Raw genomic sequence first — 15,458 nt, 5'->3', positions numbered from 1 at the left:
ACTATTGGAGCCTGTTTCTCACCTCTCTTTTCTTCTTTGTTGCTTGCCTTTTTGGTCCCCCCCTCTCTCTCACCAGGTATATTTACACCATAAACATCTTCATGATAAATTTGCATGGAAGCAATCCTCTCCACAAAAGTAACCCAATAATACCCTCCCTCAGAAGACTGAGATCCTCCTGATTTCCACAGGAATCCTCACAAACTGCTACATGTTAACATTTACTGGGGGATTCTCAAACATGAAGTCATCATATCACACATTACATCTATAAGGTAAAAATTATGTGATAACCTTGAGAAATGTAATGGGAGAGAACAGTCAGAATTGAACAGTTTGAGAGACTCCCTTGGATTTGGCATTTGAGAATTATCTTCAATACTTTGCCTATTCTTTTTTTTAAGGGTATATTTTACTTTATTTTTTTTCCAACTTTTATTTTAGATTTAGAGGGTACATATGCATGTTTGTTACGTAAGTATACCAAGAGATGCTGAGGTTTGGAATACGAATGATCCAATTACCCAGATACTGAGCATAGTACCCAATAGTTAGTTTTTCAACCCATTTCCCTCTTCCCCCTTCCCCAGCATCTACTGTTGCCATTTTATGACTAGAAATATCCAGTGTTTAGCTCTCACTTATAAGTGAGAACATGTAGTATTTAGTTTTCTTCTCCTGCATTAATTTGCTTATGTTAATGGCCTCCAGCTGCATCCATGTTGCTGCAAAAGACATGTTTTCATTCTTTTTAAAGAATACCTTGCCTGTTCTTAACAGAGTATGGCTGTCATCAAAATGAGCCCTGTAAGTTACTATGCATCTCTACTTATATGCCAATAAACTTTTTTTTAAATCAATGTGCTATCTTTACCTCATTTCTACAAAAAGCCCATTACTAAAGTAAAGCATCTGGACATTAATCGTATTCCTCTATCTTTGTACCTCAGAAATACGAACTAACTCAATATACTGTAAGAGATGTCTTCTTCAAATGCTAATGAAACATGTACTTTGGTTGAAACAAAAATGTAGAAATAATTATGCTCTAATTTAATAATGGTCTCTGCTACTAAACAGCCAACAGATCCCCGACAAATGACTTTAGAAGTACAGAAATCGAAGATTTAGTTTACACGCTATTACATAAACATTGAAAAGTCATATTGAGAATTATTTATAAACTGAATCCCAATGAAAATGATTCTTTCTTAACTTTAAAAAATGCAAATATAAGAGAACACAGAATTTTAGAAGTAAGGAAAGTTCATGCTCATCTAGCATAGTCCTTGCATTCATCTAGCATTGTCCCTCAGTGCTAGGGACAGATTCTGTCCTAGAGAAATGCTTGATGACCATTTACTGAAATAAAATGGAGATAATTGAAAACATAAAACTTTTAATTGAAGAAAGTGTATGTGACAGACACATTCTAGTATTTTCTTCCTCAATACAGCTTTAAATAAAAAATAATGTTTAGTCTTTTAAGGTTTATTTTACCACCTTCTGATTACACACTACCATGGAGATGGTAAATAATTAATTGGAAGTGTTAATCAATGTTAACAAAAGTTTGCCTCTCCTATAAATCAGTCAATTATGTTTGATTATGCAGATTTCTGATTGCTTCCTACAGTGCCATGAAATTCCCAGCAAATTGACATATGGAGCCAACATATCAGAAAATCAATAGAGAAGTATCTGTAATTGATACCTTGTCCTTAGAAATGCATCCTTGGTATACAAGGTGTTGAGCGCTGGGGAATTCTGGAAGAAGTGTTCCAGTTTTTGAGCTAAGCGAATATTTACGAGTGAAGCCACCCTATAATTTAGAAAAATGAAAACAAATACATCATTATCAACTATATGCTTCCAAAGTACTATTCTAGTAAAATACAAATCCATAAAATTTCATTATTCTTCATCCTGCAAACCATGAGAACTTACGAGATTTGAGTAGACTGTTTAGATTGTGTAACTGAATAAACGAGACATGTCAGCCAAATGGTTTTCAAACCTTCAATAGTTTCATAGTTAGAATATTTTTCCCATCACTTCAAATTTTAGTTTTGAATATTTGTCAGTTTTCACAACTTTTAGAAATTTAAGTACACATTTGCTAATGGCATAAGTTTAGGAAGATCTGCCTTTGGAACTATTGAAATTATTTTAACTATAAGAGGATCAGGAATTGTCAAATCCAACCTTCCTTTTTACAAATTAAGTAAATGAGATGATTGAACGTAAAATAATTTATTCAGTCTCAGAGGTAATTACTAGCAAAATTTTTATTGGAGTCTAACTTGATTCTCAAGCTAGTGCACTGGACTCTCCCACAGTAAGTTTCTTCTACCCTAAATTCAGGCATGTGTTGTTCTTTCACATCTCTTGGGGAAAGCATACTTGAGCTATTTTCAGAAAATTAGAAAAGTGACAAATAACTTATAATGCTACTGTGCTGGTATACTTACAAGAAACCCACACAGAAAGAACAAATGCATATTCATGACAGAACTGGAGCCTCAGCAAATCAGTCTCCCAGGCCATAACTGATTGTTCCTCCTCCCCAAACAAAATTTTAACAAACCAGATTGTAATCAAAAGTTTGGGGAAATAATGAAATTATTAATATAATAAAGGACATAAAGTGTCCCTGGCAAGGACTAAATTTTGTTCTTTCTCCTAATTTTCTCACATTTATTTCTAGACTGCATTTCTTTTTTTAGCTCTGTCATATTGAAGATGTTTAGTGGACAAAAACTTAATTACTGTCATAGACAGGTTGGGTTCCCATCCTGTCTTTCTAGAATTTATAATGGTAGAGCCAAAGGAACTGGGAGCACTTTTGAGTCCTTTAACACCAGATATTTTAGAAGCCCTGATTTCTTGTTGACTTATTTGATATAAGATTTAAATAAGCTGGAGGCAGCGCTTGCAGTGAGCGCTTGCAAGATCGCGCCACTGCACTCCAGCCTGGGTGACAGAGCAAGACTCTGTCTCAAAAAAAAAAAAAGATTTAAATAAGCTTTATATTTAAAATATAGTAGAAATTCATTTTTTAAAATTATGTTTAATTTTTAGCTTTATTAATCTCTTTTCAAGTATAGTTATTCTTAATTTTTTAATAACTATTATTTAATAATTATCATAAACTGATATAATAGCACAGTTAATCCCAATCCAGTCTATTTATTAATCTATCTTAATTTAAGAAATGCTTCAAAGACTTTCAATGCTTGGATTTTCCATTTATGAGCACCAATTATCATTGCACTGTCAAGGAATGTTACTGTCAATAAATAGGGAAAAATAATATAGAAAACAAGAAAATAAATAATTTAATCCTTAAAGGAAGGAAGTTATATGACAAAATAGAAAACTAACAAGTGTTGGATAAGCATAACAAAAATTTATCTAAATTTTAATTTTAGAAAGGTTTGCACTTTTCATATATTTTTTCTCTTGTGTGGAAAGTCATGTTTATTCATCTCAGTATGTGATTTGGTGATATAGGAAAAGAGAAACAGAGAAATATAAACCCCCAAAATGATAATACACAGTATGATAGTAAATTGAAGTTAGGAATAAAGGAATACTCTTATTTCCACTAAAGAAATATAATTAGTAATCAAAAATCTTTTTACAAAGAAAAAAATAGACTCAAAAGATTTTAACAGGTGACCTTTTATCAAGTATTCAGGAAACAGACAATTTCAAGCTTACTAGATTTTTTTCTGACAATAGAAAAAAGGATAACTTCCCAATTCACTTGAAAACATATATGTCAAAACTAGACAAGAACAGAAAATGAAAAATTATATTTCAATCTCACTTATTACTAAAGACAGTATTAAACAAAATATTAAACAAAATTCAGTAGTGTATAAGTACAGTCATACTCAAGTTAGGTTTAAATTCACCATATTAACAACAAACAGAAGAGAATGCTGTATATTATATAATCATTTCAACTGATGCAGGAAAAAGTTTGTTTAAAATCCACTACCATTCATTAGCCTCTCTCACTCTCTCCCGCTCTGTGTGTGTGTGTGTGTGTGTGTGTGTGTGTGTGTGTGTGTATGCTAGAAATAGAGGAAAACTTAATTATTATACAAAGAATATCTATCAGAAGCCCACAGCAAATGTCTTACTTAGTGGTAAAATACCCTTGAAAATCACAAACAAGGTAAAGTTACCTGCTCTCACCTTTTTTACTCAACACTATAGCAGAGTTTGTAGCCAGAATAATAATGAACTCAAAAAAGTAATGACAGATTAAGTACCGAAAAGGAAGAGACAATATTAGCATTATTTGCTACTGATGTAATTGATTTCATTGAAAAACTAAAACAAATTACACAAAAATTATGGTTAACAATAAAGTTTTTTTAGCAAAGTTGCTGAATACAAGATCAATTTAAAAGTGAATTGCAACAATATGGATGAAACTGGAAAACTGGAAAATATTATGGCAAATGAAATAAGCCAGGCACAGAAAGACAAATATTACATGTTCTCACTCATATATGGGAGATACAAAATTTGATCACATGAACTTAGAGTATAGAATAGTGGTTACAGGATGCTAGAAAGTGTAGTGGGTAATGGAGGATAATGAGGAGTTGATTAATGGTAATTACTTTAAATGTAAATGAAGCAGTCTCTCCAACTGGAAGACAGATATTGGCAGAATGAAGTTAGACAAAATAGACTCTAAATTTTAAAAGGTGTGTAAGAGACAAGGATATTATATATTAACAAAATTTTGATAAGGCAAAAAAGATCTAACAATCATAACCCTTTATGTACCTAATAACAGGTATGTACAGATAACAGATAACAACAGATAATCAAAATATATGAAGAAAAATTGACAAAATTAAAGGGAGAAATGAACAGTTTTACAATAATTGTTGGAGACTTTAACACCTCATTCTCAATAATGGACAGAACAAACAGACAGAAGTTAAGTAAGAGTATAGAGGATGTGACGGCACAATAAACCAACTATACTGAACAAACATATACAGAATAATCCACCCAACAACAACAGAATACACATTATTTTCAAGGGCACATGCGACATCTTCCAGGATAGACCATATGTTAGGCCACAAACTAAGTCTCAGTGAATTCGAAAAGATAGATGTCATAGAATGTATCTTCTTCAACCAACATGGAATGAACTTGGAAATAAATAATAGTAGAAAACTGGAAAATTTACAAATTTGTAGTAGTTAACCAACACACTCAAAGAAAAGCCCCAGAGTTGGCTTCAGCAGTGAATTCTACCAAACATTTAAAGAGGAACTAATATCAATACATCTCAAAGTTTTCCAAGGAATTGAAGAGGAAGGAGTGCTTTGTAACTTATTCTATGAGGCCAATATTGCCCTGATACCAAAGCCTGACAAAAACATTGCAAGGCAAGAAAGCTACAGACCAATATCCCTTATGAACTTTGATGCAAAAACTCTCCACACAATATTAGTAAGCCAAATTCCACAGCGTATTAATAGGATTATACACCATAAATGAGATTTATTTCTGGAATGCAAGGATGGTTCAATATATAAAAATCAATAAATGTGTTACATCACATTAATGGAATAAAAAAATGATAATCTCATTAGGTACAGAAAAAGTATTTGAAAAAATTCCATATCCTTTCATGATACCAATACTCAACAAACCAGCCATATAGGAAAACTACCTCAACATAAAAAAAGTTGTTTATGAAAAACCTATAGAAAACATATGTAATGGTGAAAGACTGAAAGCTTTTCCTCAAAGATCAGGAACAAAGCAAGTCTGCTTTCATCACTTCTACTCAACATGGTACTAGAAGTCTTAGATAGAGTAGTTAGGCCAAAAAAAAACACCAGGCATCCAAATTGGAAAGGAAGAAGTAGAAAATCTCTGTTCACAGATAATATAATCTTACATGTAGAAAACCCTAAAAATTACACACACACACACAACTAATAAATGGATTCAACAAAGTAGCAGGATTCAAAGTCAGCATGCAAAAACTAGTTGCATTTCTATTCACTAATAATGAACAGCCTGAAAAGAAAATTAAGAAAACAATTTCATCTACAATAGCATCAAAAAGAATAAAATACTTAAAAACTAATTTAACCAAGGAAGTGAAAGACTTGTACAATACAAACTACATAAAAGAGCTGAAAGAAATTAAAGAAGACATAAATAAATATAAAGACATTCTATGCTCATGGTTAGAAAAATTAATATTTAAGATAGCAATACTGCCTAGTGTGAGATATAGATTCAATGCAATCCTAGTGACAGTGTTTTCAGAGAAAGAAAAATCTATCCTAAAAATATCTGTGGAATCTCAAGGGACCCTGGGTAGCCAAAAATCTTGAAAAAGAAGAACAAAGTCAGAGAAGACTTCCTGATTTCAAACATACTATAAAGTTACAGTAATCAAAACAATATGGTACTGTCATGAAGACAGACACATAGACCAATGGACTAGAACAGAGAGGCCAGTAACAAATCCTCACATATATGGTAAAGTAATTTTTGATAGGGGTGCCAAAACCATTCAATGAGGAAAGGACAGTTCTATCAACAAAGGGTGCTTGGAAAACTGGATATCCACATTCAAAGGAATAAAGTCAGACCTTTACCTAACATCATATACAAAAATTAACCAAAAATGAATCAAATATCTAAATGTAGGAGCTAAAACTATAAAAATTTTAGAAGGAAACATAGAGTAAAAGATTAATGACGTGATTTGGAAAAAATTTTTTATGTAGGACACTAAAACACAGGCAACAACAAAAAATACAAAAATTGTACTTCATTAAAAAAAATAGTTCTTCATGAACTATTTATAATCCCAGCACTTTGGGAGGCTGAGGTGGGCAGATCATGAGGTCAAGAGATCGAGAACATCCTGGCCAACATGGTGAAACCCTGTCTCTACTAAAAATACAAAAATTAGCTGGGCATGGTGGCACACGCCTGCAGTCCCAGCTGCTTGGGAGGCTGAGGCAGGAGAATGCTTGAACCCAGGAGGCAGAGGTTGCAGTGAGCCGAGACTGCACCACTGTACTCCAGCCTGGTGACAGAGTGAGACTCCATCTCAAAAAAAAAAAAAGAAACACTTTTGTTCATAAAAGTTATGCATATAACTGTACATGACACTATGATCAGAATAGAAAGGCAACGTATGGAATGAGAGAAAATATTTGCAAATCATGTTTCATAAGGGATTAATATACAGAATATATTGAGAACTCCTAAAACTTAACAACATAAAAGTAAACAAAATGATTCATAATGGGCAAAGGACTTGATATACACTTCTCCAGAGAAGACATATGAATGATAGTAAATACATTAAAATATGCTCAATGTTACGATCATTAGGGAAATGCAAATCAAACCCTAAATGAGATACCACATCACACCCACTGGGATGGCTGCTATAAACACAAAAACACACACAAACACACACAGCAAAAATAACAAGTGTTGTCAAGGATGTGAAAAAATTGGAATCCTTGTGCATTGTTGGTGAGAATGTAAAATAGCACAGCTGCTATGTAAAACAGTTTGGTAGTTCCCCCTAAAATTAAAAATAGAATTATTATATGACCCAGTAATTCTACTTCTGGGTATATACCCAAAATAATTATAGCAGGATCTCAAAGAGATATTTGTACATCCACATTCATAGCAGCATTAGTCACTATAGCTTAAACGTGGCAGCAACCCACATGTCCATCGACAGATGAATGGATTAGCAAAATGTGGTACTGTATATACATACGATGAAATATCATTCATCCTTAAAAGGGAATGATGTTCTGACATATGCTACAACACGGATGAACCTTGAGGACATTATGGTAAGTGAAATAAGTCAGTCACCAGAAGACAAATACTGTATGGCTCTACTTAAAGAGGATTCTAGAGTAGTAAAAATCATAGAGACAGAAAGTAGAATGGTAGTGGCCAGGTACGTGGTAGAGGGAAGATGGGAGTTATTGTTCAATGAGTAGAGCGTTTCAGTCCTGCAAGATGAAAGAGTTCTGAAGGTGCATGGTGGTGATGGTTACACAATGATACCAATGTACTTAATACCACAAAACTGTACACTCAAAAATGGCTGAGATAGTATATTTTATATGAAGTTTACCACAATAAAAATATGAACAAAACCAATTACAAATGAAATAAATGTTCAGAGCAACTTCATGCTTTCAAAGTAATTTATAGAGAATATTGTTATAATCTTGGAATATACACAAATTTTTAAAAAACAAGATATAAAAAATACTAACCATAAAATAAAAAAAAAGTCTTCATCAAAAGATACAATAGAATATTGAGTCATGCCACTAACAGGAAGAAGTTATGTATAACACATAACTTACAGGATATTAGTATCCAGAACATATAAAGAACTCTTAAGATTAAAATTTCAAAATAAAAAATGATATGATCTGAACAAACATTTCACAGAAAATAATTGGCCAATAAAAATCCAAAAATATATTCTAGCTCATCAGTTGTTAAAAACAATTTCCAAATAAAAAACACAGACATGATTTTACACCCACAAGAATGGCAAAAACTAAAATGTCATTTAATACCAAGCATAAGAATAAGGTACAAAAGTAATGATCACACACAGCTGGAGAGACAGAAGTTGATACAACCATTCTGGAAGATAATTTCACCTTTACTAGTAAAGTTAAAGATGAGTATATCTTAGGACCTGGAATTCAACTCCTATAGATGTCTACCTGGAGAATTGTTTGTGTCAATATTGTTTTTCAGGCAAAAAAAAAAAATCCCATCCACAATGGAATGAATAAATGCATTGGGATAGTTTCCTATAATGGAATGTTATACAGCAGTACAAATAAATTAGAACTTCATATATCAGCATTGAAGAATCACAAAACCTAGCATTGAATAAAAACAGAAAGTCACGGGGAAAACAAGGAGCCTATTTTTATGTAGGATACAACTGGGCAAATAATAAACAATATGTTGTTGAGAGATCTATTTGTAAGTGGCAAACTTTATAGAAAAAAACAGTAACACCATATTCTGGAGAGTGGTAACTTCTGATGAGTAGGAATGAAAAAGTGATTGAAGTGGGTGCACAGAGGACTTCTTCTCTCTTTTAAGTTATGAGAAAGGGCTTGAGTTTTCATATTATGATTATTTTTAAAATTCTATGCATGTGTCTGTGTGTTTGGGTGGGTGCTGTGAATAACACATTTCCCAATAAAAAATGTTAGCATGCTAAAGAAACACATATTAAGAAATAAAGTATGTAACTTTAATTGTAATACTTTTAAAAACTCTCATATTGGTAAATAATAGTTTTGTGTAATCAAAGCTAGCAATATGTGCAACATCAAGCAGGGGCAAAAGGGCCCCAAAAAACCTTAAAATTAATTTTGTTTTGGATGTTAACAACTGGATACAAAGATGATATAAATTGCATATATCGAATAATATCAAGTAAGTGTAACACAAAAAGAAAGAGAGGAGTGATCATCTTTAAAATAGTAAAATATGCTCATTCTAATTCCACTATATTTGCTATTACAATCATACTAAAAGAGGTGCCAGATCATAGGCCAGCTACAGAGGTCTGGGTTTGTTTTGTTTTTTCCTTTCTCAATTGATAACTTTGGTACTCTTGGGAGAACTATTAAGAATCGTATTTCTAAAAGAAAACAAGAAGGACCCTACAGAAAAGAAACAAATATGACTAGAAGGCAAGAGGGTCTGATTTATGAGGAAAGATTAAAGGACTTAAGCTGCACAGCTTGGCTAAGTGATGACAAAGGAGAGTATGATAACAGTCTACAAATATTTGAAAAGCATATACCAAGGAGGGAGGATTTGATATTTATCTTGGTACAAAGTTGTTCAACTGGCTGTGAATGGTTGATGTTAAGGAGAAGAAAACTCAGGCTATCAAGGAAACTTCCTGGTAGAAATGTATGAAATCAATGGACTCATTCCCTAAGAAATAATGTCAACTTCACTAGCTGCTTGAAACAAAAATTTGGCCCACACTAGAAGACCCACAGGAAAAGAAAAGCTTTCTTTGATGGGGAGAAAATATTATAATTAAGTTTTGTTCATTTGTTTTATTCCTGTGAATTAACAGATTCTGAGACAATCTCTAAGACATTTCTGAAATTTAAACCACTCCATTTATGAATAAAAATTTTAAAACAATAACAATTATTAATACTAAGTAGTAATGCTCTTACCATCTTTTTCCTGTTTTTTATTTTGTTTTTGTTGTTTTTTGTGGTTGTTTGCTTTTATATTTTGAACTATTTAAAACTTTTTAAAAGATATAGAGAAAAAAATTATAAATACCCACTTACCATCCTGATTAAGACTGAGACGTTTCCAATACTAAAGCAGCCTTGCCTAATCTCATTCCCTTCTTCTCCCACAAGAAATAATGTTCTGGGCTTGGTTTAGATCATTTCTACTCAAACATTAAAAAATTTACCTAGTATGTAAATCTTCTTAATATTATACTGCTCTTTAAAACTGGTACCATATATTATGTATCCTTGTATTTTCAATGTGCTTTTTTCACTCAACTTTAGGTTTTTGAGATAACCCTAATTTGATTATTATAACTATCATTCATTCGCTCATACCCAAAGCAGTATAGCACTCCATTGTATAAATGTATAAAAACTTATTTCCAATTATATCATAATGAACGTTTAGATTATTTTCGAGTATTCTGCAATTATAAACCATGTCACAGTGAACATCCTCATACACACCTCCTTGTGCACAATGTGAAGGTTTCTTTAGGAATACAGTCATAAAGTGTGTAAATCTTCAACTTCACTAGATATTGTCCCTTCTACTCTATATGAGAGTTCCTTTGGTCCATATTCCTGTCAACAGTGTGTCTTTAGACATTTTAATTATTGCTAATGTAATATATGTGAGACAATCACACATTAGGGTTTTAATTTTCATTTCCCTGATTAATATTTAGATTGAGCACTTTTTTATTGGCAAGGGGTGGTATTCAACATACGTTATGGACACTGGTCCACCAGAATGCCAGCTAGCACTGTTAGTCATTCTTTGTTTATCCTGAATTAATTGCCTCTTCATATACTTTGCTATAATTCTGTTGCGTTGTCTTTTCATTATTGACTTGAATTCTATACATATTCGGGAACAGTGCTGTCCAATAGAGCTTTCTGTTATGATGGAAATGTTCTGTATCTTTCCTGTCCAATACACTAAGCACTTGAAATGTAGCTAACGTGACTGAGCAACTAAATTTTTTACTTTACTTAATTAATAGTCACATGTGGCTAGCAGCTACAATATTTTACAACATAGTAATAGATATTAATTCTCTGTCATGCAGTGCCTCTCAATTTACAATGGGGGTTACATTCCAATAAAACCATTACAATTGGAAAATATTATAAGTCAAAAATGCATTTAATATACCCAACTTACTGAACATTATAACTTAGCCTAGCCTACCTTAAACGTGCTTGGAACATTTACATTAGGTTACAGTAGGACAAAATCATCTAACACAAAGCTTATTTTATAATGAAGTGTTAAATAACTCATAATTTATTAAATATTGTATTGAAAGTGAGAAGCGGAATGGTTGTATGGGTAGTCGAAGTACAGTTTCTACTGAATGCATATCTCTTTCACACCATCACAAAGTTGAAAAATTGTAAGTCAAACCGTTTTAAGCCAGGGACCAACTGTATATAATTTATAAATACCCAGTTATGCTTTACATATTTCACATATATTTGCTTTTGTGTCCTTTTTTTCATAATTAACATTTCCCTATATCATTAAAAGAGCCTTTTAATAAATAATATTTAGCCACACAAAAGTGCAATAAATTATGTAACCATTTCTTTGATATTAGTCATTTAGGTTACATATAGTTTCTCACTGTAATCAATAAAAATTTTGTGCATAATTTTCTGTCCACATTTTCTATTTTATTTCACTATGAAATTTACCTATTTTTATTTTTATTTCTATTTTTATTTCACTATGAAATAAAAATAGATTCAAGGCCGGGCACGGTGGCTCACGCCTGTAATCCCAACACTTTGGAAGGCCGAGGTAGGCAGATCACCTGAGGTCAGGAGTTCGAGACCAACCTGGCCAACATGACAAAACCCCGTCTCTACTAAAAATACAAAAATTAGCCAGGTGTGGCGGCGCACGCCTGTAATCCCAGCTACTCGGGAAGCTGAGGCAGGAGAATCACTTGAACACTGGAGACACAGGTTGCAATGAGCCATATCACGCCACTGCACTCCAACCTGGGTGACAGAGCAAGGCTCCATCTCAAAAAAAAGAAAAAAAAGATTCACACAAAATCCATACAAAAGTAGAATTAGTAGGAAAGGATATAAATACTTTAAAGACTCTTGGTGCAGATCTTCCAAACATTTTCCAAAAATTCATTCTGCCTTCAGCAAGATATGAAAGAGTTTATCTCATCCAACCTTCACCAACTTCCCAATAATTTTTAAATATTTCATAGTTTCATATTGTAAAATGTTATCTTAATTTTTGTTTATTTGGTACTCCTTTCTTCGTGCATTTATTAGCTTTTTCTTTCTACTGTGAATCATCTATTCACATCTTCTACTACTTATTTTGGTCTTCATATTTTCATAGGATTTTTTATGTACTATGGATATAATTTTATTGTCATGTTTGCTGAAGATATTTCCCCCAGTTTTTCCTTTGACTTCAAATTTTGCATATGATGCTTTTGATATGAAGAAGTTTCCAATGTCTGTGTTTTTCTTTTTCCTGTGAAATTCCTTAAACTGCTTTTATGCTTAGAAAGTAAATAACTCCTTCCAGAAGTGTGGTAGATATATATATATACACACATATTTCCTCCTAAGTATTATTTTTATATTTAATTGTTTATATGAAATTCACATAAGTTGTGGGGTATAGAAATTTTTTTGCAAAATGGTCAATTTTTCTAACAGCCCCTGAATAATTTTATTTATATAGTACTCCACCTTTCTCCAAAAAGGACACGGAAAAATATTTTCTTCCTTCATTTGTTGTAATTTCTGTTTGGTCATATGCTAAAACCTTATAAATACTAGGGTCTTTTGTCAGGCACCTAATCTCTGCTGCAGATTTGTTCTATCTACAGTTGACTCAGTATCATGTCATAATATTTTGATATGTGGCAGACAAATCCCGTTTTCACTCTTCTTGTTTACATTTCTCTTAACTATTACTTCCTGTATATTCTTCTAGATTAAGCTCATAACATATTCATCTCCAAAAATTAATTACCCACTCAAATTTTCATTAGAATATAAAATGTCTAAATTAATTTAGGAAGAATTGGAATATTTATAATATCTAGCATTCCTATCCAGGCACATGGTATGTCATTTCACTTGTAGTTTTCTTTTATGCCTGTATTTTTTTTCCAAATAGGCAGTATGCTTCCCTTATTATAACCATTCCTGAATATTTTGCATTTCTTCTGGCTCATGCCATTTAAATTTTACAATCTTCTACCTTTCTTGTCTTCCACAAAGGCTGTTGCTACCTATCTCAATAAATCTGTGAGAAAATTAAGTCCTACAGAAAATGATTTGAACAACCATTTTTCAATTCTCTCAAGGATGGTGCTTAATCAATACCATTCTAAACACTCACGCACGAAAGAGTTTATTCCTTATATTCAGTGGGTGTCTTAGGGCATTAGGGCTATATTCTCTCTAGAAAACCTGGTTGAGAATAGCTAGGACTTTCTTTTAAGTTCCTCAAACTCCTACTTTCTTTCCATGATTTTTGCCACAGCACATGACCTACACTACCATTCCTGAGAGAAATGCAAAACTACCAAACAGAAGCTACCTCAACTTTCTGCCACAAAAATCTACAAATCTACTTGCATCCCAGCTTACCCTTTCTCTTTCTAGTTTTAGTGGAAGAACTGCTCCTCCTCATTAGGGCCAATTCCTCTACTCTGGCCTCCTCAGTGACCGTGTGCTCTCAACTTTCCTTTCTTTAATATTTTCAGTCTTCATTCTTTACTGTATCTGTTTTATTAGCATTAGACATTAGTCTAATCATCCTTCAAAACTAAATTCCAAAAAATTAGCTGGGTGTGGTGGTGTGTGCCTGTAGTCCCAGCTACTTGGGAAGCTGAGGTGGGAGGATCACTTGAGCCCAGGAGGTTGAGGCTGCAGTGAGTCAAGATTGTGCCACTGCACACCAGCCTGGGTGACAGAGTGAGACCCTGTCTCAAAAACAAAAACAAAAAATCCAAAATCCCAAGTCCTTTTCCAATTATCACCCTGAACTTGACTAAATGTTCTACATTCAATGCTACTTCCCACTCATTTCACAAACCAAACCCCAGCTCACCACTGAAAAGGCTCTCCCTGAAATCATTAGTTATCTCCACTGAACTAATTCCATGGATCCTTTCCACTCCTTATCTTGATGACTTTTCAGCACCATCTGAGCATTCCCTTCTGTAGGGAGCATTTTTTCCTCCTGAATCCTGTGACACTGTATTCTCCTCCTTCTCTTCCTACCACTCTAGACTCTCCTCTGTTATCTCGCCGACTCTTCCTCTCTCTAACTTTTCACAACTTTTTTTTGGTAACCTCTTGTCTTCTCATTCGTTTTTTCCCTAAGCAATTTTATCCATTACCATGGCTTCAATCACCATCACACCAAATCTTGAAGTCCTCCTTCCCAATCACATATATCCAACTTCCCACTTAAAATTTGTGTTAAATGTTTCACAAACACATCAAATATGACAAGTCCCAAATTAAACCCCTTATCTTTTTACTCTTTCTGCCTGCTTCTCCTTCAATATTTCCCAACTAAAATCAGTTACTTCTCTCCATCCCTAGCGCTATTATTCTGGTCCAGATCTTCTCTTACCCAGACTATCCAGATAGCCTCCAATGGATCTACTGGCTTCCTGCCTTACATTCTTCTAATGTATTCTCCATGTCATGGTCAGAATGAGTTTTATAAAACACAAGTCTGATGGCATAATTCCCCTTTAGTGGCTTCCCATTACAGAATTCTTAACCTAATGAGACTACCCACAATCCAGCCTCTACCTATTATATTACTCTCTACCTCATTCTACACTATAGCTATGCAGAATTTTTTTTATTTCTTCTACAACATGATACACCACTTGCTTGCCTTCACATATGCCAGTAGTTGACATTTGGCAATGTCAGAGATGTTTATGGTTGTCACGACAAGGGGGTGGGGGTCTGCTACTGGAATGTAAAGGGTAGAGGCCAGAGATGCTGTGATACTACTAAGCATCCTACAATATACTTGATATCTTCCATAAACATTATTATCTGAACCACAATTTCCATAGTATGGAGGCTGAGAAA

The 15,458-nt window shown here is 33.3% G+C and overlaps 1 protein-coding gene across 1 annotated transcript in view; it reads right to left on the bottom strand.

Moving 5' to 3' along the window:
- Positions 1 to 15,458, bottom strand: part of RFX6 (regulatory factor X6) — a 55,177-nt gene that overhangs the window by 19,469 nt on the left and 20,250 nt on the right. Inside the window, exon 7 of the mRNA XM_054491814.2 lies at positions 1,715 to 1,822. Coding sequence (XP_054347789.2) covers positions 1,715 to 1,822 — 108 coding nt within the window. The remainder of the gene's footprint in view (positions 1 to 1,714; positions 1,823 to 15,458) is intronic.

Source organism: Pongo pygmaeus, chromosome 5 (assembly GCF_028885625.2).
Source record: "Pongo pygmaeus isolate AG05252 chromosome 5, NHGRI_mPonPyg2-v2.0_pri, whole genome shotgun sequence".
NCBI lineage: Eukaryota > Metazoa > Chordata > Mammalia > Primates > Hominidae > Pongo > Pongo pygmaeus.
The sequence above is the reverse complement of the archived record's forward strand: the minus strand, read 5'-3'. Positions and strand labels throughout refer to the sequence as shown.